The sequence below is a fragment of the Oryx dammah genome, unplaced genomic scaffold (genome assembly GCF_014754425.2).
Source record: "Oryx dammah isolate SB20612 unplaced genomic scaffold, SCBI_Odam_1.1 HiC_scaffold_23, whole genome shotgun sequence".
In the NCBI taxonomy this organism is placed as follows: domain Eukaryota; kingdom Metazoa; phylum Chordata; class Mammalia; order Artiodactyla; family Bovidae; genus Oryx; species Oryx dammah.
In genome coordinates, this window is record NW_024070207.1 from 128,262,218 (window position 1) to 128,283,784 (window position 21,567).

A 21,567-nucleotide genomic window follows, 5' to 3' on the forward strand; every position below is an offset into this window, starting at 1 on the left:
ATGGACATGGACACACTGCTGTATTTAACATGGAGAACCAGCAAGGAGCTGCCGTCCAGCACAGGGAACTCTGCTCCATGTCATGTGGCAGCCTGGATGGGAGGGGAGCTGGGGGCAGAACAGATACATCTATATGAATGGCTGAGTCCCTTTGCTGTCCACCTGCAACTATCATAACACTTTTAATTGGTTATACTCCAGTACAAAATAAAAGGTGAAAAAAGAGTGAAAAAAGCCATCCCTGGTTGTAGCAGTAAATGAAGAGTCCATGTCAGACGCTATGGAAACACCAGCTTCAAAACACCCCCGCGTAACTTTGCTGGGGTTCAGAGACACCTGGAAAGCTGCTTCCTGCAGACCTTTTGGAAGGAGGTTGGAATCGCCAGCGTCAAACCTTTCCATGGGAGGCTTTTAGAAGAAGTAGGATTTGCCAGGGTGCGAAATTTTAATGGTCCCTCCTATCACAGAGGTTATTGGACAGTCACGTTCTACAGGAGAGACGGTCATGTTTCATTGTGAACCGAGGGTCTCTGATTTCCTAAAGACTCGTGGTTTACCATCCGTTGCAAATTGTCCGGTTCATTGCCAGAAAAATAACTGAGGAGGTCATTCCCTGAGAGCAAAGCGTAGGAGAGAGGTGGATGGAGGAAGGATGGGTTAAAACCAGGACAGTTCTGCCAGAAAATTCCTGGAGCCTTTAGGAAGGAATCACCTCTTAGCTGAATGGAGGGAGAGAGGCTTTCTCTTTATGGTTATTATCCGGCACCGAAACCATCATTATCAAACGGTTTCGTCCATAAAGCCGGCTGAAAGAGACTTCCCCTGCACCCACCCAAGCAAAGTGGGACTCATTTTATGAGAAGGCATGTGAAATGCCGTGTGTAGGGAGAGGGTGTTCCAGAACATTCTCGGGCAGGAAAGACTAATTAGTAATTGCCAGTTACATAAGGGAGTGCCTGGTAATGTCTGAACACTCCCATGCTTTCGCTCAACTCAAAGCCACCCCCATGAACTCTCGAGGGGAGTGGATTTGTGCGACATTCCCTAAATGTGCATCCTGGCAGTTGACATCCTTGTATGTACTCAGGCAGGGAGGTTGGGAGTCCAGATGATTGCAATTTCAGAGCAACAATGGCAAAAAAAAAGAAAAAAAAAAACATCCTTGCTGCTTTTATTTGAACCAGACCATTCATTCTCAATCCTCTCCTGGTTCACACACCCCATGGCTCATAGGTACTCAGGCAAACTATGGGACTGAAACTATGGGAAGGTAACCTCATTTCTCAGTTAGTGAAAGATCTCATCCGTCATGGTTTTGTTTTAGGTTTTGAGAAGCTAGTTCAGTTCAGTTCAGTCGCTCTGTCGTGTCCGACTCTTTGCGACCCCATGAATCACAGCACGCCAGGCCTCCCTGTCCATCACCAACTCCCAGAGTTCACTCAAACTCGCGTCCATCGAGTCGGTGATGCCATCCAGCCATCTCATCCTCTGTCGTCCCCTTCTTCTCCTGGCCCCAATCCCTCCCAGCATCAGAGTCTTTTCCAATGAGTCAACACTTCGCATGAGATGGCCAAAGTACTGGAGTTTCAGCTTTAGCATCATTCCTTCCAAAGAAATCCCAGGGCTGGTCTCCTTCAGAATGGACTGGTTGGATCTCCTTGGAGTTCAAGGGACTCTCAAGAGTCTTCTCCAAGCTACTCTGAGGGTTTCTTAGGTTTCTGCCAGCTTTGCTTCTGTGCTCAGTTGATGTCTGACTCTTTGGGACCCCATAGATGGTAGCACGCCAGGCTCCTCTGTCCAGGGGATTTCCCTGATAAGAATACTGGGGTGGGGTGGGTTGCCATTCCCTTCTCCATGGGATCTTCAGACCCAGGGATCACACCCATGTCTCCTGCTTGTCAGGTGAACTCTTAACCACTGAACCACCTGGGAAGCCCTCCAGGTTTTCTTAAGGATGTCTTTGAAGGCGTTGGTTCTCATTTCTATTATTTTCAGTCCAAAATAGCCTGTCTTCAGGTAAACACTGCGCTTGCTGGCCATGCTTATTTAATAAGCAGTCCCTGAAATATGTGACTATAATAATCCTTGCAATTAAGAGGAAAATAAAGGGGAAGAAGTGGAAGCAGTGACTTTCTCTTCTTGGGCTCTAAAATCACTGGGGATGGTGACTGCAGCCATGAAATTAGAAGATGCTTGCTAAGAAGGAAAGCTAGGACAAACTTCAACAGTGTATTAAAAAGCAGAGATATCACTTTGCCAACAAAGGTCCATGTAGTCAAAGCTATGTTTTTTCCAGTAGCCATGTACAGATGTGAGAGTTGGACCATAAAGAAGGCTGAGCGCCAAAGAATTGATGCTTTTGAACTGCAGAGTGTGAAAAGACCCTTGAGAGTCCTTGGTTAGCAAGGAGATCAAACCAGTCAATCCCTAAAGGAAAGCAACCCTGAATATTCATTGGAAGGACTGATGCTGAAGCTGAAGCTCCAATACTTTGGCCACCTGATGGGAAGAACTAACTCATTGGAAAAGACCCTGATGCTGGGAAAGATTGAGGCCAGGAGGTGAAGGGGGTGATGGAGGATGAGATGGTTGGATGGCATCACCGACTCAATGGACATGAACTTGGGCAAACTCTGGAAGATAGTGAAGGACAGGGAAGCCTGGTGTGCTACAGTCCATGGGGTCGCAAAGAGTCGGACCCAACTTAGTGAGTGAACAACCACCACACAGAGGAAATATATTGGGATTTTGTGTAGGGTCGTGTAAGAGTGGGAAGTAGGGTGGAAAAAAACTTTTTATGACTCTCTTCTTCACCCCAGAAGGCTTACTCAAGACAGATTTGCATGTAAAGTTGGATTAAAGTTTGTGCTAGTATTTAAGCTTGGCGGCCGCTTCATAAAATATTCATAGTTTTAAATCTGAGCAAGAAAGCATCTGTCTGTCCCACAGGAAGACTTCAAGCATCAGAGGAAAGCAGAGGTTCCAGGTCAAGATATTTCTGCAGTGTGAACCCAAAAGGGCTTGTGATCCCCAAAAAAAAAAAAAAAAATAATCACTTTGCCACAATGAATGCCCAGATGGTTTTCTTTGCAGCTTTTAAGGTGGCATTTAGGGTTTGATTCCTTAGCTTACACTTTTTAAAATTAAAGCTAAAAACTAAAATCCTCCTAGTTTTTAAAAGAAAGTATCGCAGTCCGTGCTATTTTGGGGGGACAGTTGGGGAGATTTGAATATGCATTGCCTTTTGGCCGAGATTAAAAAATTGTTAAGTTTCTGCATGTAACTGTAATATCGTTTTTAATATAGAAAAAGAGAGAGAGATGCATTCCAAACTATTTAAAAGTGGCATGTCTTGATGGTTCTAATTTCCTTTGAAATTTGTGAGTTGCATGGAATTAAATAAAATGTTAATGAGGAAGTCAGTGGGCAAAAGGTAACCTATCCTGTTCTTATAACAGTGCACACAGTCTTATACACTGATGACACACAGACTTTTTGCCCTGAAAAATTAGTTTGTTTTTCTTTTTCCCGAAGTGTTTTCTTTTGTTTTTGTTTTTGTTTTTTTTCCCAAGGAAAACCTAGATACAGACAGGAGTAATGACTTCAGTCTAGTAAAATGAATGTTTAATCACTAAGTCGTGTCTGAATCTTTGTAACTTCAGGGACTGTATCCCTCCAGGCTCCCCTGTCCTTGGGATTTCCCAGGCAAGAATACTGGCATGGGTTACTATTTCCTTTTCCAGGAAGTCTTCGTAACGTAGGGATTGTATCAGCATCTCTTGCATTGCTGGTGGACTCTTTACCGCTAGCCTATAAAATGTATAGGTTTCTGATACTGTTGTGTATTGTGAATATTTCAGATTCACTTTGCCTCATACAAAGCCCGAGTGAGACATTTCCTTATGCTGTCAAAAGAAACAGGGCTTCCCTGATGGCTCAGCTGGTAAAGAATCCGCCTGCAATGTGGGAGACCTGGGTTCAATCCCTGAGTTGGGAAGAGCCCCCAGAGAAGAAGGGAAAGGCTACCCACTCCAGTATTCTTGGGCTTCCCTGGTGGCTCAGCTGGTAAAGAATCCACCTGCAATGCAGGAGACCTGGATTCAATCCCTGGGTCAGGAAGATCTGCTGGGGAAGGGATAGGCTACCCACTCAAGTATTCCGGCCTGGAGAATTCCACGGACTGTGTAGTCCAAGGGGTTGCAAAGAGTCAGACCCGACTGAGCGACTTTCGCTTTCCTTTCAAAAGAAAGAAAAACCATCGTAACTATTGTTTATATCATATAACCGTTTCTGCCGTGGAAAGGTGCTATTCTATTGCTTCTATGTCCAGGAAGCAGAAGCAGACAAGGAACAAGGTGCCTCATGAAATACCTTTCCAAGTAGCAGTGATGCTGTGGACATATACTCTGTAGGTGACGACCCCAAAATCTGTCTTCCTCTGCAGGCTTTCTGAGCACCGGCGATCAGGCAGCCAAAGGCAACTACGGGCTCCTGGATCAGATCCAAGCCTTGCGCTGGATCGAGGAGAACGTCGGGGCCTTCGGTGGGGACCCCAAGAGAGTCACCATCTTCGGCTCGGGCGCGGGCGCCTCCTGCGTCAGCCTGTTGACCTTGTCTCACTATTCAGAAGGTAAGAAGAGCGTCCCCCACGCTGGGCAAGGGACCCCTGGGACCAAGAGCTGAACCCCTCTGTGAACTCCATAGAGTTCTTTTTTTTATATTGATATCATTTCATTTTATTATATCTATATATATAATATACAATTAAAATAATGGAAAGCAGTGATTTTTCCAAAGAAATTCTCCAGTTGGCTTTCTGTTCTACCCTTTGATTCTGATCTGTCACACCTATTTTGGTGGGGTTTTTTCTTGCACTTTTTTATTTTTAAATTGCTTTACAATATTGTGTTGGCCCCTGCCATACATCAGCGTGACTCAGCCCCAGGTATACTGTGTGGGATAGCATGGAAGCATGGGATCCTACAGATTTGTTGCTATTGTTGCCATTTGGTCAGCAAGTCGTGTCTGACTCTTATCGACCCTGTGGAGTGCAGCACGCCAGGCTTCCCTGTCCATCACCAACTCCCAGAGTTTGCGCACACTCATGTCCATTGAGTTGGGGAAGCCACCCAGCCATCTTATCCTCTGTGGCATATACATGACCAAATGTAAAATACACAGCAAGGAGGAATTTGCCGACTGACACACGGAACTCAGCACAGTATTCTGTGATTGATCTAGAGGGATGGGGTGGGGTAGGAGATTACAGGGGGCTTCAGGTGGGTGAAGTGAAAGAAAGTGAAGTCTCTCAGTCGTGTCCAACTCTTTGGGACCCCATGGACTGCCTTACCAGGCTCCTACATCCATGGGATTCTCCAGGCAAGAATACTGCAGTGAGTGGCCATTTCCTTCTCCAGGGGATCTTCCCGACCCAGGGGTTGAACCCGGGTCTCCCACGTTGTAGGCAGATGCTTTACCATCTGAGCCACCAGGGCAGTCGTGCGTGGGGACATGTGTGTACACCTTTGGAGTTCTTACTCAAGACACATGCGGGCGGGACCGTGGTGCCTCTTGAAACCTCCACAGAAAATGCCCCAAAGGACTTCCCTGGTGGTGCAGTGGTTAAGATGCCACACAGCCAGTGCAGAAAGCCTGGGGACTTCAGAACTAGATCCAGCATGCCCATAACTAAGACCCAGTGAAGTGAAAACGTGTTAGTCACTCAGTCGTGTCTGACTCTTTGCCACCCCATGGTCTGTAACGTGCCAGGCTTCTCCATCCCTGGGATTCTCCAGGCAAGGATACTGGAGTGGGTTGTCATTCCCTTCTCCAGGGGATCTTCCCCGCCCAGGGATTGAACCCAGGTCCCTTGCATTGCAGGCAGACTCTATACCAACAGAGTCACCAGAGAAGACCATACTGCCACATAAATTAATTAATTTAAAAAAAAGAAGAAAATGCCCCAAATGACGTGTATCTGCATCCTCTTCTAACCTGGCTTGCTTTCTGATTTTTCTACTTGAGGTATAATTTGTCATACACCACTATATGTATTTCCTAGAGAAGGAAATGGCAACCCATTTCAGTATTCTTTCCTGAGAAATCCCATGGACAGAGGATCCTGGCTTCCATGGGGTCGAAAAGAATTGGAAATGACTGAGTGACTAATAGTTGCACTTGCATTATTTATATTTAATAATATGCATTTAAAATAATGATCACTTTCAACGGTACAAGGTAAGAATTCAATCTTCGTATGTAGTGCAAAGCAACCACCACCATAAGTCCAATTAACATTCATCACCGTTGAGTTAAAAACTGTTTTTCCTTCTCATCAGAATTTTAAGATCCACTCTCTTGGCAACTTTTAAACATGCAGTACAGGCTTCCCTGGGGGCTCAGTGGTAACGAATCTGCCTGCCAAACCAGGAACCCAGCTTTGGGTCGGGAAGATCCCCTGGAGGAGAGCATAAGAATACCCACTCCAGTATTCTTGCCTGGAGAATCCCATGGACAGAGGAGCATGGTGTGTTACAGCCCAGGGGGTCACAAAGAGTCTGACACAGCTTAGAGACCAAAAAAAAAAAAAAAAAAAAAACAAACAAAAACTAGTATTATTAGCAATGTTAACAAGATTTTTTTTTTTTTCACTTAAGACTTGTGACCGATAGCCGTTGCTTATTATCATTGGAGAAAAATGACTTCTGTAGAAATGCCTGCACCCTGGGTTTGCCTATCTGAGTTTATTTGGTCAACTTTAAATGTTATTAACTTCAGTTTTCAACTTGGAAGAAGTGTGAGAGGGAATTAGTGTGATGGTTGCTGATTTGTAGGTTTCATCATAAACACAGTTTGCAGCCATATGCTTATAGACTTAAGTCTTTGTTGCAAACTTAACTCAAGGTGATTCTCTCTGGTCCTTTGTTGCTGGACAGATAAGAGATTTTTGAAATAGAAATGAACAGGGGTTGGATGCAGGAGGTCTGGAAGCAGTGTAATAACTTCTGGACACTTCCTTCGAAAACGAAACAAAAAGAACAACGATATAAAAAAGTGCAGCCCTGGGATAACTTTTGTAAGTTCAGGTGGACGTTGAGAATCATAATTGAATCTTCAAGGTTGTGTTATATTTCCTCCTGTGTCCACTTGTTAGTTTAAGAATTTCACCATATCTATGTGAACTGTGTGTATCAAAACCACCTGAACTTTAAAGGAATTATTATTCTTTAAAGAGTCCAGCACTATCTTTCTTTAAAAGTATGTACTTCTCTTTAAAAATATCTATCTTTCTGGCAAATTCTTTCTTTTAAGATGCCACTCAGCCAGTGCAGGAAACCCGGAATTTCAGATCTAGATCCAGCATGCCAGAATTAAGACCCAGTGAAGTGAAAACGTGTTAGTCACTCAGTCATGTCTGATTCTTTTGCGACCCCCATGGACTGCAGCCCACCAGGCTCCTCTGTCCATGGGATTCCCCAGGCAAGAACACTGCTGTGGGTTGCCATTCTTGCCTGGGGAATCTTTGTGACCCAGGGGTAAAACCTGACTCTCTTATATCTCCTGCGCTGACTACTAGCTTTCTTTTACAAATATGTGTCTTTCTTTATAAAGACATTTCTTTGAAGATAGAGCGGGAGGAATAAATTGGGAGACTGGAGTTGACATATACACACACTACTGTAAATAAAATGGGTAACTAATTAACAACCTAGTGTACAGCACGGGGGACCCTACCTAAGACTCTGTAGCGACCTATGTGGGAGAAGTCTATAAAAGAGTGGACGTATGTATATGTGTAGCTGATTCGCTTTGCTGGCCTCTTGAAACTGACGCAACATTGGACATCAAGCATACTCCAGTAAAATTTCTTTAATGAGAAAAGAAAAGTACCATGTAAACGTGCTAAAAAAAAAAGAGGGGGGAGTATAATTGTGCTGTGTGACAGCATGCTTTTTTTTTTTTCTGCTACCGGTACTGCTGTGGACAATTTTCTGCGTTGATGACTTCATTAGAAATGTGTGATTACTGATGATTTTTAAGTCTTCTGAAGTCTGAATTTCTTTTTTTCTTCATATATATATATTTTATTGGAGTATAGTTGACATACAATACACAGGTGTACAGCAAGGTGATTCAACTATACATACACACATGTGTATATGTTTATCATTTTCCATTATATGTTATTACAGCATATTGACTACAGTTCCGTAAACCTTAGTGACTTGTTGTTTATCTGGTTTTTTTTTTTTACTTAGAAATCTAGCATTCTATCCATACTAAGTCAAACAAATGAAATCTGAATGTCTTGATTCCTTATTTAAAAAATGACTGTGGAGGAGTTGAACGAAAGGCATACGTTTTATATTAAGCTCCCGTGGTGGATTCATGTCAATGTATGGCAAAACCAATACAGAACTGTAAAGTAAAATTTAAAAAAAAAAGGTAAAAACAAATAAGTACTTTAGATCCTTAATGATAACAATTCCTATACCGTTTTGGAAGATAATTATACTTTCCCACTTGTCAGTGGCTGTCATCACAGTTCTCGATTTACAAAATAGTCAGGTCCAACTTCAGGGGTAATCAAACAGCTGTCAGCCAAAACTAATGGAGGGAGAGTGTTAATTACTTAAATCAATAGATCAGAAGTGATTATGGGAGTGCCTTGCATGGGTCATTTCTACAAAGCAGCTCTCCAGTTACAGTCCAGCAGTACAGAATCAGGACTTACCAAAATATAGCCAGACTGCTCACCTTGGGATTCCACTTCTAGTGGCAGTGCTTAATAAAATCAAGGTACAAAGGGGGAAAGGGTGTTCTCCTGCAAATGTCCACCACAGCAGTCTCATGGCAAAGAATGAAGCAAAAAGCTACAAGACTGCAAAGATAAGAACGTTATAAGAAACATGTACATTTACTCAAAAGATCATTTGATCATTTGCTTCGAGACTTGTGCTTAAAATACACATTAGACTGGCACACCGAGTGTGAAGGGGTCAGTCAGCAAACCATCACCTTGACCTGGTACCACTCGACCCTGTTGTGGACAAGGATGCCATTCCAGGCACTTCTCAGACTCTGATGGAGCAGGGAGAGTTTCTTAATGATGACATCCAATATACTATCCAGGTATCAGGCACAATTGGAAAAGACTCTGTTTGCTGGGGAAAGACTGAAGGCAAAAGGTGAAGCGGGTGGCAGAGAGTCAGATGGTTGGATGGCCTCACCGACTCAATGAACATGAAATTGAGCAAACTATGGGAGACTCTGAAGGACAGGGAAGCCGGGCGTGCTGCAGTCCATGGGGTGGCAAAGAGTTGAACCCGACTTAGCAACTGAACAACAATAAAAACTAACCATGTTTAGACCAGTGGGGTGAAAACCACCAAGAAGGAATGATACTAAAAATATTAAAGTAACTCCCATTTTATAGTATGAGTTATAGGTGACATTTTCTTCAGTTTTTTTTTCAGTTTTATCACAGGTTATATTAATATCGCTTTCTTGACAAACCAACGTCTATACATACACCGCTATCTCAGTTATGGCCAACAGTTGTGAGAGAGAGAGAGAGGAAAAAAAAAATACATTGCTTCTAGCAGCATTTTTGGACAAGGTGATGGGACCCTACTCCAGAATGCTTGCCTGAAAATCCCGGACGGAGGAGCCTGGTGGGCTACAGTCCATGGGGTTGCGAAGAGTCAGACACGACTGAGTGACTTCACTTTCACTTTTCACTTTCATGCATTGGAGAAGGAAATGGAAACCCACTCCAGTGTTTTCACCTGGAGAATCCCAGGGATGGGAGAGCTTGGTGGGCTGCCGTCTATGGGGTCGCACAGGGTCAGACACGACTGAAGCGACTCAGCAGTAGCAGCAGCATTTTTCCTAATTCTGGTTGTCTTGATTTATGACTGTCTTTATTAGGTCAAATATGGACCTTGTTTCCCTGAGGCCTTTTAAGGCAGTGGTCCCCCAACCTTTCTTGGCGCCAGGGACCAGTTTTGTGGAAGGCAGTCTTTCCAAGGACCAGAGCCTAGGGGATGGTTTTGGAATAAATCAAGAGCATTCATTACATTTACGGTGTGTTTTATGCCTATTTTTATTGCATCAGATCCACCTCAGATCATCAGGCGTTAGATCCTGGAGGTGGAGGACCCCTGCTTTAAGACATTTATCTTGAGAAGCAAAAACACACAAGTCAATAGTTGCCCATTTCCAGCGGAGTGATAAACGTTGGGAAATTGGCCGCCAAATGAACTTGATGGTGTGTTGGGCAAAGCCAGATTTGTTTCACATTTCAATCTTGTGTGGGCAGCCCGCCAATCTTTAGAATCGCATTTTCCCCATGGCAGTGATATTTCCTTCCTCCTTGCTTGCACGTAGGACCTTAAACAAAGATAGGACATGAGCTGGTGGACTCTCAGGTGAATGCTTTATTCTCCCGGCAACTCATGAGGCACTGGATCCTGCGGGGGTTCAGGGCAAAGGCAGGAAGAGATAAGAAATAGAATACTGTGATCTTATAGCCCTTCATCTCTTGTACTGGAGTAGTGAAAGGTACACTGTATTGGAGACTTCCCTGGTGGTCCAGTCATTAAGACATCTCCTTGCAATGCAGGGGGTGTGAGTTTTATATCTGATCAGGGAACTAAGAAAGAAAGAAAGAAAACAGAATCAGTGCTGTAGCCAATTCAACCAAGACTTTCCCCGGGTGACTCAGAAGTAAAGAGTCTTCCTGCAATGTAGGAGACCCAGGTTTGATCTCTGGCTTGGGAAGATCCCCTGGAGAAGGGAACGGCAACCCACTCCAGGATTCTTGGCTGGAGAATCCCATGGACAGAGGAGCCTGGCGGGCTGCAGTCCACGGGGTCGCAGAGAGTTGAACATAACTGAGTGACTAACACTTTCACTTAAAAGCGGTCCACACCAAAACAAAACAAAACAAAACAAAACATTTTTTAAAAATACTTTTGTTTATCTCTAGACATTCGCGTACTAGACTGATCGGATCTTAAGTTTTAAGCTACACAGTATTTTACTTGTAAAACAGCCTAAAAGTTTTAAAACCATTTCTCACCAAACGACATGTGTAAAACGTAGCAGGATAAGTTGTACCAAAGTCTGGGTTTTGAATGGATGCCATTTTGAGATTAATGACCTTTTTTTTTTTTTTTTGGAAAAGAAAGTATGTTTTAGTGGGGGCATTCGAGTGAAGGTTTCTTTAGGAATAGCTAATGTAATGGATTTATTTTAATTGCAATTTTTTTAGCACCTTCAGTGTATGGAGCGTGGAAATGAAAATGCATTCCAGAATGTTATGCTCTGAACCTGTTATCAATCGAATCCCCCCATCCCCTCTGCCCAATAAAGTGGTACGCGGTTTTGCCAGTAAGGCAAACCTGCCTTTGACCTCTTATGACCCCAAAGCACGTTTTGGGGGATGGAGGGGGTGTGACCACTCTGCGAAGCTTTGTTTATAACATCTAAGGATGGAGCTGTATTGTACACAGTCACGGAAGCGGAGAGGGATTGTATCTTTTATGACCACTGCCGCCAGAGTGTAAAGGCAGTTTCATTTTCCTAAATTGTGATGTGTGTGAGAGAGGGCATTCTTCAAGTACAGCGAGAGGGGAAGGGGAAGGCCCAAGAACCAGAGAGATACGAGAGAGATGCTGAAAGGGCTGCAATGCTGCTGCGTGCAGAAACTCACATGCCCGTGTGGGACAGTCAGAGCCTTCTTTGCTGGGTGGAAGGCTGCCCTGCTATCTCTCGGGTTTTAATCTGCATGTCCGCCGTTTCGCCCCTGCAGGTCTCTTCCAGAAGGCCATCATCCAGAGCGGGACCGCCTTGTCCAGCTGGGCCGTCAACTACCAGCCCGCCAAGTACACTCGGATCCTGGCAGACAAAGTGGGCTGCAACATGCTGGACACCACGGACATGGTGGAGTGCCTGCGGAACAAGAATTACCGGGAGCTCATCCAGCAGACCATCACGCCGGCCACGTACCACATCTCCTTCGGGCCCGTCATCGACGGGGACGTCATCCCCGACGACCCCCAGATCCTCATGGAGCAGGGCGAGTTCCTCAACTATGACATCATGCTGGGTGTCAACCAGGGCGAGGGGCTGAAGTTCGTTGACGGCATCGTGGACCACGAGGACGGCGTGACGCCCAATGACTTTGACTTCTCCGTGTCCAACTTTGTGGACAACTTGTACGGGTACCCGGAGGGCAAAGACACCCTGCGGGAGACCATCAAGTTCATGTACACGGACTGGGCGGACAAGGAGAACCCTGAGACGCGCCGCAAGACCCTGGTGGCCCTCTTCACGGACCACCAGTGGGTGGCCCCCGCCGTGGCCACTGCGGACCTGCATGCCCAGTATGGCTCGCCCACCTACTTCTACGCCTTCTACCACCACTGCCAAAGCGAGATGAAGCCCAGCTGGGCGGACTCGGCCCACGGCGACGAGGTCCCCTACGTGTTTGGCATCCCCATGATCGGTCCCACCGAGCTCTTCAGCTGCAACTTCTCCAAGAACGACGTGATGCTCAGCGCGGTGGTCATGACGTACTGGACCAACTTCGCCAAGACCGGGTACGTTCTTCTCCTCCCCGCCATCAGGCTGTTGCCTGTCTGGTTCCTCCTTGTGCGTGCGTTTTCTGTACCCAGCTTCACCATGGTCCACAGGCACGCACGCACCTGCCCACCCGGTAATGAGAATAGTCATTTCCACCACCCCGCCTCCAACAGAGAGGGAGACCTTGGTTCTTCTTTACCCCTGAGTCCTTCTCTGTGAAGCCAGATTTTTTTTTTTTTATTGTGGTTCTCCCTGCCGTGTTGAAAATTCTTCATTTGGTCCATGCTGGGGTAGGAGCTAAACATTCTCGCCTATTCTGTTGAACATCAAGCTGGAGTTTCAAATCTCGGTTTGGACCTTGTGTGGTGGGGGTGTTAGATACACTTGGCTCTTCCGCTCAGAGTTGAGTTGGAGTTTCAAAGGTGGGTACCACCCTGTCTTATTCGGGATTTAGACGTTATTGGTTGTTCCATTCAAAGTTGAGTTGAGGTTTTAAATCCAGTTAAGGCCTTGTCTTCTCTGAGATTTGGACATACTTGGTTATTTTATCGAATGTTAACCTGGAGTTTTCAATCGACACAGGATCTTGAGGTGTCTGGTCAATAATAGGCTTATCAAAATATATGTGGCCCAGGGAAATTGTCTTTACTGCATTTCCAAGGAGTGAAATAAATCTGATAATGAATATATAGAAATGCTGTTTGTGTATATCGTGTAGCTATATATTACGTATGTGTTAGCACATGTAAGAGTGAAAGTCGCTCAGCATGTCCTACTCTTTGTGACCCCATGGGCTGTAACCCGCCAGGCTCCCATCTCTGTGGGATTCTCCAGGCCAGAAGACTGGAGTGGGTAGCTGTTCCCGTCTCTTGGAGATCTTTCCAGCCCATGGATCGAACCCAGGCCTCCTGCATTGCAAGTGGATTCTTTACCATCTGAGCCAGCACTCATCTCATAAGTGTAGAGAAATCCTGTTTGTGTATATATAAGATATATATATATATATATATATATATATATACATACTCATATAACATTCTCCATATGAGTTATGGGATTTATTTATACATGTTTACAATAATATTTTATTTATATATAAATAGTTATACATTTATTTCGTATAGATATACACATATATTTGCAAATATATTTATTTCATTTATATATAAGTATACACTTTAATACTCCTTACTGTTGGTTTCCAAACTCGTTTTTTGGTAGCCACTTCTGGATTTGTGGACTGACCAGTTTTTCAAAGGCTAAATAACCATCCCCAGGTTAGATACTTGAAATGTTTTTTAACTACCCCTAGGTGGTAAAGTTATGAGCAACCTAGATAGCATGTTGAAAAGCAAAGACATTACTTTGCCGACTAAGGTCCGTCTAGTCAAGGTTATGGTTTTTCCAGTAGTCATGTATGGATGTGAGAGTTGGACTGTGAAGAAGGCTGAGCGCCGAAGAACTGATGCTTTTGAACTGTGGTGTTGGAGAAGACTCTTGAGAGTCCCTTGGACTGCAAGGACATCCAACCAGTCCATTCTGAAGGAGATCAACCCTGGGATTTCTTTGGAAGGAATGATGCTAAAGCTGAATCTCCAGTACTTTGGCCACCTCATGCGCAGAGTTGACTCATTGGAAAAGACTCTGATGCTGGGAGGGATTGGGGGCAGGAGGAGAAGGGGATGACAGAGGATGAGATGGCTGGATGGCATGACTGACTCGATGGACGTGAGTCTGAGTGAACTCCGGGGGTTGGTGATGGACAGGGAGGCCTGGCGTACTGCGATTCATGGGGTCGCAAAGAGTCGGACATGACTGAGCGACTGAACTGAACTGAACTGAGGTGGTTACCCTGGAGGAGGAAATGGCAACCCCCTCCAGTATTCTTGCCTGGAAAACCCCACGACAGAGAAGTCTGACGGGTTATGGTCCATGGAGGTCACAAAGAGTCGGACGTAACTGAAGTGACTTAGCACAGCAGAGTACATACACTTTAATTTCATTGCTATATATAAATTTTATGTATTTGCCTAGATTTATCTATATATCTCTCCACATACATATATAGAAAACTCATTGGCTAAAAGCAGCAGAAAATATACAAGAGTTACATACGCAGTGGGGTCCATCCACATTCCCTGGAGCAGATTCTCTACAGACAGTGAGATAAAACACTCCCCAACATCTCAAGCAGCCCCCAGTATCATGGAATCTTCTCATTTTCTCTCTTGCCGAGTAACTTAATTGTGGAAAATAATGAGGTGTCTTTGTGTTCTACCTGTGTGTACTTCTGTCATTAACCTTGAGCTCCTGATTCTGAATTTAAAACGAAGATACTAAATCTTCCTGTCGACCACCGGCAGCGGGGGAACGGTGGGGGTGGGTTAGGAGTGGAATTGGGCCTGCTACATAGCAGCCTCACACAGCCCTGGTGAGGAGATGAGGTGCGGTGCAGAGGGTTAGCAGATTTTAGGACCCCATGGAGCACAACCCAGCAGGCTCCTCTGTCCATGGGATTCTCCAGGCGAGAATACTGGAGTGGGTTGCCATGCCCTCCTCCAGGGGATCTTCCCCACCCTGGGATCGAACCCACGTCTCCTGCATGGCAGGGAGATTCTTTACCATCTGAGTCACCTGAGAAGCCCTTCCTTCTTTCCCGTGTTTCCAAATATTCTCTGGTGGGAAGTGGTTTCTCGGTTTTAAGTTCCTAGGAAAAGAACTTGAGTTTTTTCCTGAGCAGCAAACGGTTGTGTGTGAAGGCCCGCTTCAAGTGTTCCCATTTTACCAGTTTGATCTAAAGAGGACATCGGGGAAACAGAGAAGGTCACAGCCATCACAGGTAGAGATGCTCGTCTGTCACCCCGAGGATCTGTCTTCCACAGGGAGATAATTTGAGCCAAGTCAGCAACTGTCGATGTTTTTACGTAGCCTTCTTTATTAGATCCCTGGGGCTGCTGCAACACATTACCAAATGTTGGCCTTCCAACAGCATAAGTGTATTGTTGCGCAGTTCTCCAGGCTTGAAGTCCACACTGACGGTGGGGCTGGTTCACCTCCATCCAAGACCTGTCGGGGGCTGTTCCTGTGATGATTCTCAGCTCCTGGTGGCTTGCTGGCACTGTTTGGTTCAGCCTGACTTAAAGCTACGTCTCTCCAAGCTCTGGGTCTCTCATCACACGGCCCTCTCCCAGCATGTCTGTCTTTACACGGCCAACTTCTTCTATTTATTGAAATATGGTTGATTTACAATGTTGTGTTAATTTCTGCTGTACAACAAAGTGATTCAATTATATATACATATATTATATATACACACATGGTTTTTCATCTTCTTTTTCATTCTCTTTTTTGCTTTTCTCATTGTTTAGTTGCTCAATCATGCCCAATACTTTGCAACTCTATGAATCGTAGCCTACCAGGGTCCTCTGTCCCTGAGATTCTACAGGCAAGAATACTGCAGTGGGTGGCCATGCCTTCCTCATTTAGCACATGTCTAGCTATTTTTTTTAGTTGAGAGAAGTGCTCAATATATCTTCTGTGTGCTAAGTCTTCTTCAGTCACGTCTGACTCTTTTACGACCCCATGGACTGCAGCCCGCCAGGCTCCTGTGTCCATGGGATTCTCCAGGCAGGAATACTGGAGTCTGTGGCCGTTTCCTCCTTGCAGGGGATCTTCCCGACCCAGGGATCGAACCCGCATCTCCTGTATCAGCAGGCGGATTCTTCCCCCCTGAGCCAACAGGGAAACCCTTCTCCTGGTTTATGGCAGGATGTTGCCTATTGGTCCCTAAGCTCTGCGTTATCCATCCTGTATATAATGGTCAGTACCTGCTAACCCCAAACTCCTAGCCGGTCCTTCTCCCCACTTCCCCTCCCCCTCGGCAACCATGAGTCTCTCCTCTCATGTCTGTGAGTCTGTTTCCTAGCTAAGTTCATTCGCATCATATTTTATATTCCACATATAACTGATAGCATATGGTATTTATCTTTTTCCTTGTGACGTACTTCACTTCGTACGATGACCTCCACGCAGGTCCATGCCCCACATTGCCACAGGTGCCATTGTTTCATTCTTTTTTTTTTTTTTTTTAAGGCCACCTTATTATAAGGCCACCGATCATATGGGTTTAGGAGTTCATCCCTGCTCCAGTATGACCTCATTTTTTTTTTTTTTTCCCCCTTTCAATTTTTGGCTACACCCCTTGGCTTGCAGAATCTTAGTTCTCTGACCAGGGATGGAACCTGGGCCCTCTGCAGTGGAAACACAGAGTCCTAAGCAGTGGAAGTCCTGGTATAACCTCATTTTCCCTTGACTGGAGGCACACCTGCAATGACCCTGTTTGCAATAACATCACCTTGTGGGGATCTGGGGGTTAAGGCTTAAGCATGTCTTAATTTGTTGGGGATGCACTTCTGTGCATAACCCCTTTTAAAGGCAGGACAAATGTCCAGTTATATCAGGGAACTCAGATACATGGCTGTTCTTGGCAACTTTTGCCTTCCCTTGAAGCAAAGAACCTTCACACAAACATTCCAGGCACTGTGGCCGTGTCCATCCATGATGGCAACACCCTAGCCCATCGTAACTCCATAATATCCAAACACAATAACATGACTCACCTTTGTGAGAGCCACCCACTTTCTATTTCTCTTATGTGTTTTGGGAAAAAAAAGTTTTTACATGACTTTCTTAAGTGGAAAGCTAGGATCATTCATCATCCATTTAACAGAGCCATTAAAGAAAACTGAAAAAATCCAAATAAAGCCATTAAACTCTCATTAGCTGTTCTCGCCTGCCAACGGCTCTGAGATGAATTCTCTCTCACTGTTATAAAAAAGAAAAAAAAGGTAAAGGGAATTAGTTAATGCCATGAGATGGTAGAGAAATGCTTGCACCAAATGGGTACTTTAACCAGCACCTGTGGGCAGCTAAGCTAGGATTGCAAATGTTGAGTGTTTGAAATGTTGAGTTTTTTTTTTTTTTAAAGGTACAGCTTTTTTTTTTTTTTTTTTGGTTTGTTTATTCACTTAGGGAAATTGAATCACTTCTACGTATTGAAAGTGTTTATCTGAGGGAACTTGTTTAGTCTTCTAGATCTGTTTTAACTATAATCAGAATATCAGGGTAAAGCGTTGAGTGGTTTTTGATGCTGTAATTCCATTTTCTAAAATCACTGGGCGAGATGCCTGTGGCCCACGCCCCTCATCTGAGGAAGGTAGCCTTGGAGATACAAAGTAACTTGGGCTTGATCACTGCTCCAGGTTCCTCTTGTGGCCATCAGTGGTATGTGTTTAGGATACTTTGGGATTTCATAAAGTCACTGGTGGAGAAGACTAAGAGATAAGCAAGTAGCTTGGAGGAATAGCCCCATCTTATGACCGGAGTCCAAAACTTCAGGTAGAGATGTCATTGCAATAGCAAGATGAGCCTGATGGGTGGCCTTGGAAGTTAGTCTGAAGAATCTGGACTTTACCCAAGCAGGAGCAATTTTGGCTCCCAGGGTCCACGTGGAGCGTGGCTGAGATCGTTCTTGGAGATGTTAATGCAGGGAGTTTTGACAACCCGTCTGAAAGGCTGTTGGAGTGACTCGAGTCATCTTCCAAAGAAGTTGCTCAGACCTCCCTCTGACCTACAGCGCAAATGTGCAATTTCAGATGCAAGTCAGGGGAGGACCACTATTCAGTGGTGTCTGGTTAACCAGAAAACAGGAGACTGAGCTGATGGCAGAGACGGTGACTGAGGTGTTTGCCAATGGATGACACGGCTTCACGGGTGGTCGCTAGTTAATTCTCTTAACATACTTCAGTTTATTTAACTGATACCATGAGGGGTCTCACACCTGATCTGATGTCAGTCAGGGGGCAGCCATGGGATAAACCATCTCTAATATCATGAGGGGTCTCACACCTTATCTGCTGTCAGTCAGGGAGCAGCCATGGGATAAGCCATCCCTGACGCCATGAGGGGTCTCACACCTTATCTGATGTCCCTCAGGGAGCAGCCATGGGATAAACCATCCCTGATGCCATGAGGGGTCTCACACCTTACCTGATGTCCCTCAGGGAGCAGCCTTGGGATAAACCATCCCTGACGCCATGAGGGGTCTCACACCTTACCTGATGTCCCTCAGGGAGCCCAGGATGAACCATCTCTGATGCCATGAGGGTCTCACACCTTATCTTGAGGCAGTGACTCTCAAAACATGATTGAATACACTTGACTACCATCTACTGCTCCCCTCGGGCGCAGAGAGAGCCTGTGGTTTTGAGAATATCATGTCATGTCATCTGTCTCAACATGTAACTGAGAAGAAAGGATTGTGCTGAATTGAAGCACGCTATAGATGCGATCACTGGGTGGAACTTTGGATCTGCGGAATCTTGTTACCAGCCTCCCGTATTCCTGGTTGTTCCTCCCTCTGCCAAGATGAAGTGAACGCTTTGGCTGCTTTTTGCATTTGACCACAGCTGACAGCTCGGGCCTTACTTGTAGGCGTAAACCTACACAATTCTGGTATGGCACAGGCTCTTTGTTAAGCACAAAAAAAAACAATGTGGGGATGGTGAGTTAACAGCTATGGAAGGCAGGGTAGGAGGGAAGGAAGAAAGAAGCAGAGAAGGAAGGAGGGATAGAGAAGAGGGGAGGATGGAAGGAGGATGCTCTTGTTGCTAGGAGACCGTTTCAACCATCCAGGTGAGAAGACTCTACTGAAACAGTGCTGGGAAAAAAAAAAAAAAAAAACAGTGAAGCCAGAACATTTAAGTATTAAGCTAGAATTTAAGTATTAAGCTCCTTGGAGAGCTCCATGATCCATGAGAAGTACTCTCAAGGAAAGGTTAAAGCTCATCCCAAGGTTTACGAATGATCACACAGAGTGCAGCTCTTTGTCACAGATTCCCACCTCTTTAGACGGGATGGTGTTGCTCCTGACCGGTCTCTCCAAATGTGGTGTTTGTCCATCAAGGACCAATGCAATTTGGCTTCTGCGTGTTGGATAAGAAGGGCAGAGTGAGAGTCCAACAGAAACCACGGCCGTGAATGGTACTGTTCACGTATGCTACTCTGAAGACTCAGAGCCTCTTGGAATTTAGAGTTGGGAAGGCGCTTAGCCAACAAGCCAGTGTATATGATGTAGGAAAGGCATGCTTACATTCCAGTATGTGTGATATACTTACTGGTGTAGGTCGAGTGGGTAGAATGACATGCTTTGCACTGGCTTTCAGATGTCATCTCTCCTTTTGACTTTGCTCATATCCTGTGGTCAATTTCTTCGTTTGCTTTTGCGCAGTCTTTGCAGAGCTTGAGAAATGGAGAAGATGGCTTTGAAACAGTTGCAGCCGAAGTCTGGTGTTAAAAGTGACCTTTGTTGTCCCGAAGCATTTTAAGCTCAGTGAGTGAACATTACTCCCTGCGGTACAGGATGGACCAAACACATGATTCTTGGTGTAGGGGGTAATTTTCTTCTCAGATATCTAAGGAAAAATAGTCAAGCACGACCTTGTTTTAGGGGTGAGGCAAACCTCATACCAACCTCCAGAGGAGCCTGTCACAGGGGTCATTGGTGTTTGTAAAGAAATCATGTTACCCATCTCTCTCAAATAAAATAAGCCACAAGACCTCGAACACGCATTTAACTGTCAGCTGCCAAGGTGATGCTGCAAGTGAAATATGATGGGTGAAAATGGACCTTTAGAAAGAAGATGTGTTTGTTTCATTCTCTCCTTAATCATGTTAATCTTTAGTTTTGCCTGTGGGAATTAAACAACACAGTGTGCTGAAGGAAAGTCTAAAAAACAAGGCCCTGGTACCCCAGGTAGAGATATTGCTTTCTTCAGAGTGTTTGACATGGGAAAGTGATGAGCTTCCTTCCATAAGCGACCCGAGTTTATCTCCGTTTAAGGCTTCTGATAGTGCATCACCAAGAACTTTTTAACAGATTGTTTCGGGGCTAACGCGTTACTTATCTGGATTTTCAAAATCCTTTACTCTCTGAGAACAAAATAAATGTGTTTTCCTTACCTTTCAAATGTACACCAAATGCCAAAAAAAAAAAAAAAAGCCACATATCTAACATGAACACTCTTTCCTAGATGCCATATCTTTAAGAAAAGGTCAGTGGAACCGGAAGGCCTGATTCTATGAAATCAGATCAATTCAAAAAGAGTAGGAATCCTCACTTCCTTTCATTGCTTTTAGAACAATAAAAATCAATTCTTACGCTCAGCCTCTGAGTTTCATTTTATAAAAATGTCTCCACAGCAGGTCCAATTAAATAGGAATTTTGCAACACTTTATTTCAGAAAACTCAAGTAAGAGAATGTGAGGTTCTATGTCGTATCCAACATTTTTTCTAAAACATGTAAAAATAAAAGCACAAAGGCAGATTATTTTAGAATACATCAACGGTTATACATGAACACATGGATAAGAAGGCTTATGGTATATGTTTTTATATATTTTCATGCCACTAATAGGAGCACAGCAGTTGCAATTTACATTTCTTACATGCCACATATGTAATCATATGTGTAGGTCATATATGTATCTATCCATCTATCCGTGGCATATATAGTATGCAGGAAGTCTTATAATATGCAAGATGGTAAAAGGGAAAGTGTTAGTCACTCAGTCGTATCCAACTCTTTGCAACCCCACGGACTGTAGCCCCTCCAGGCTCCTCTGTCCCTGGGATTCTCCAGGCAAGAATACTGGAGCGGGTTGCCATTCCCTTCTCCAGGGGATCTTCCCGACCCAGGGATGGAACCCAAGTCTCCTCTGTCTCCAGTACTGCAGGTAGATTGTTTACAGTCTGGGCCACCAGGGAAGCCCGCTATACAGTACAATTTCATACAATATATGCTATATATACTACCTGGGGAAGGCAATGGCGACTCACTCCAGTACTCTTGCCTGGAAAATCCCACGGATGGATGAGCCTGGTAGGCTGCAGTCCATGGGGTCGCTAAGAGTCGGACACGA

General features: G+C 44.7%; 1 protein-coding gene across 1 annotated transcript in view; it reads left to right on the forward strand.

Moving 5' to 3' along the window:
- The window catches only part of NLGN4X (neuroligin 4 X-linked), a 300,908-nt gene that overhangs the window by 272,426 nt on the left and 6,915 nt on the right, over positions 1-21,567 (forward strand). Inside the window, exons 3-4 of the mRNA XM_040266374.1 lie at positions 4,445-4,630; positions 11,816-12,605. Coding sequence (XP_040122308.1) covers positions 4,445-4,630; positions 11,816-12,605 — 976 coding nt within the window. The remainder of the gene's footprint in view (positions 1-4,444; positions 4,631-11,815; positions 12,606-21,567) is intronic.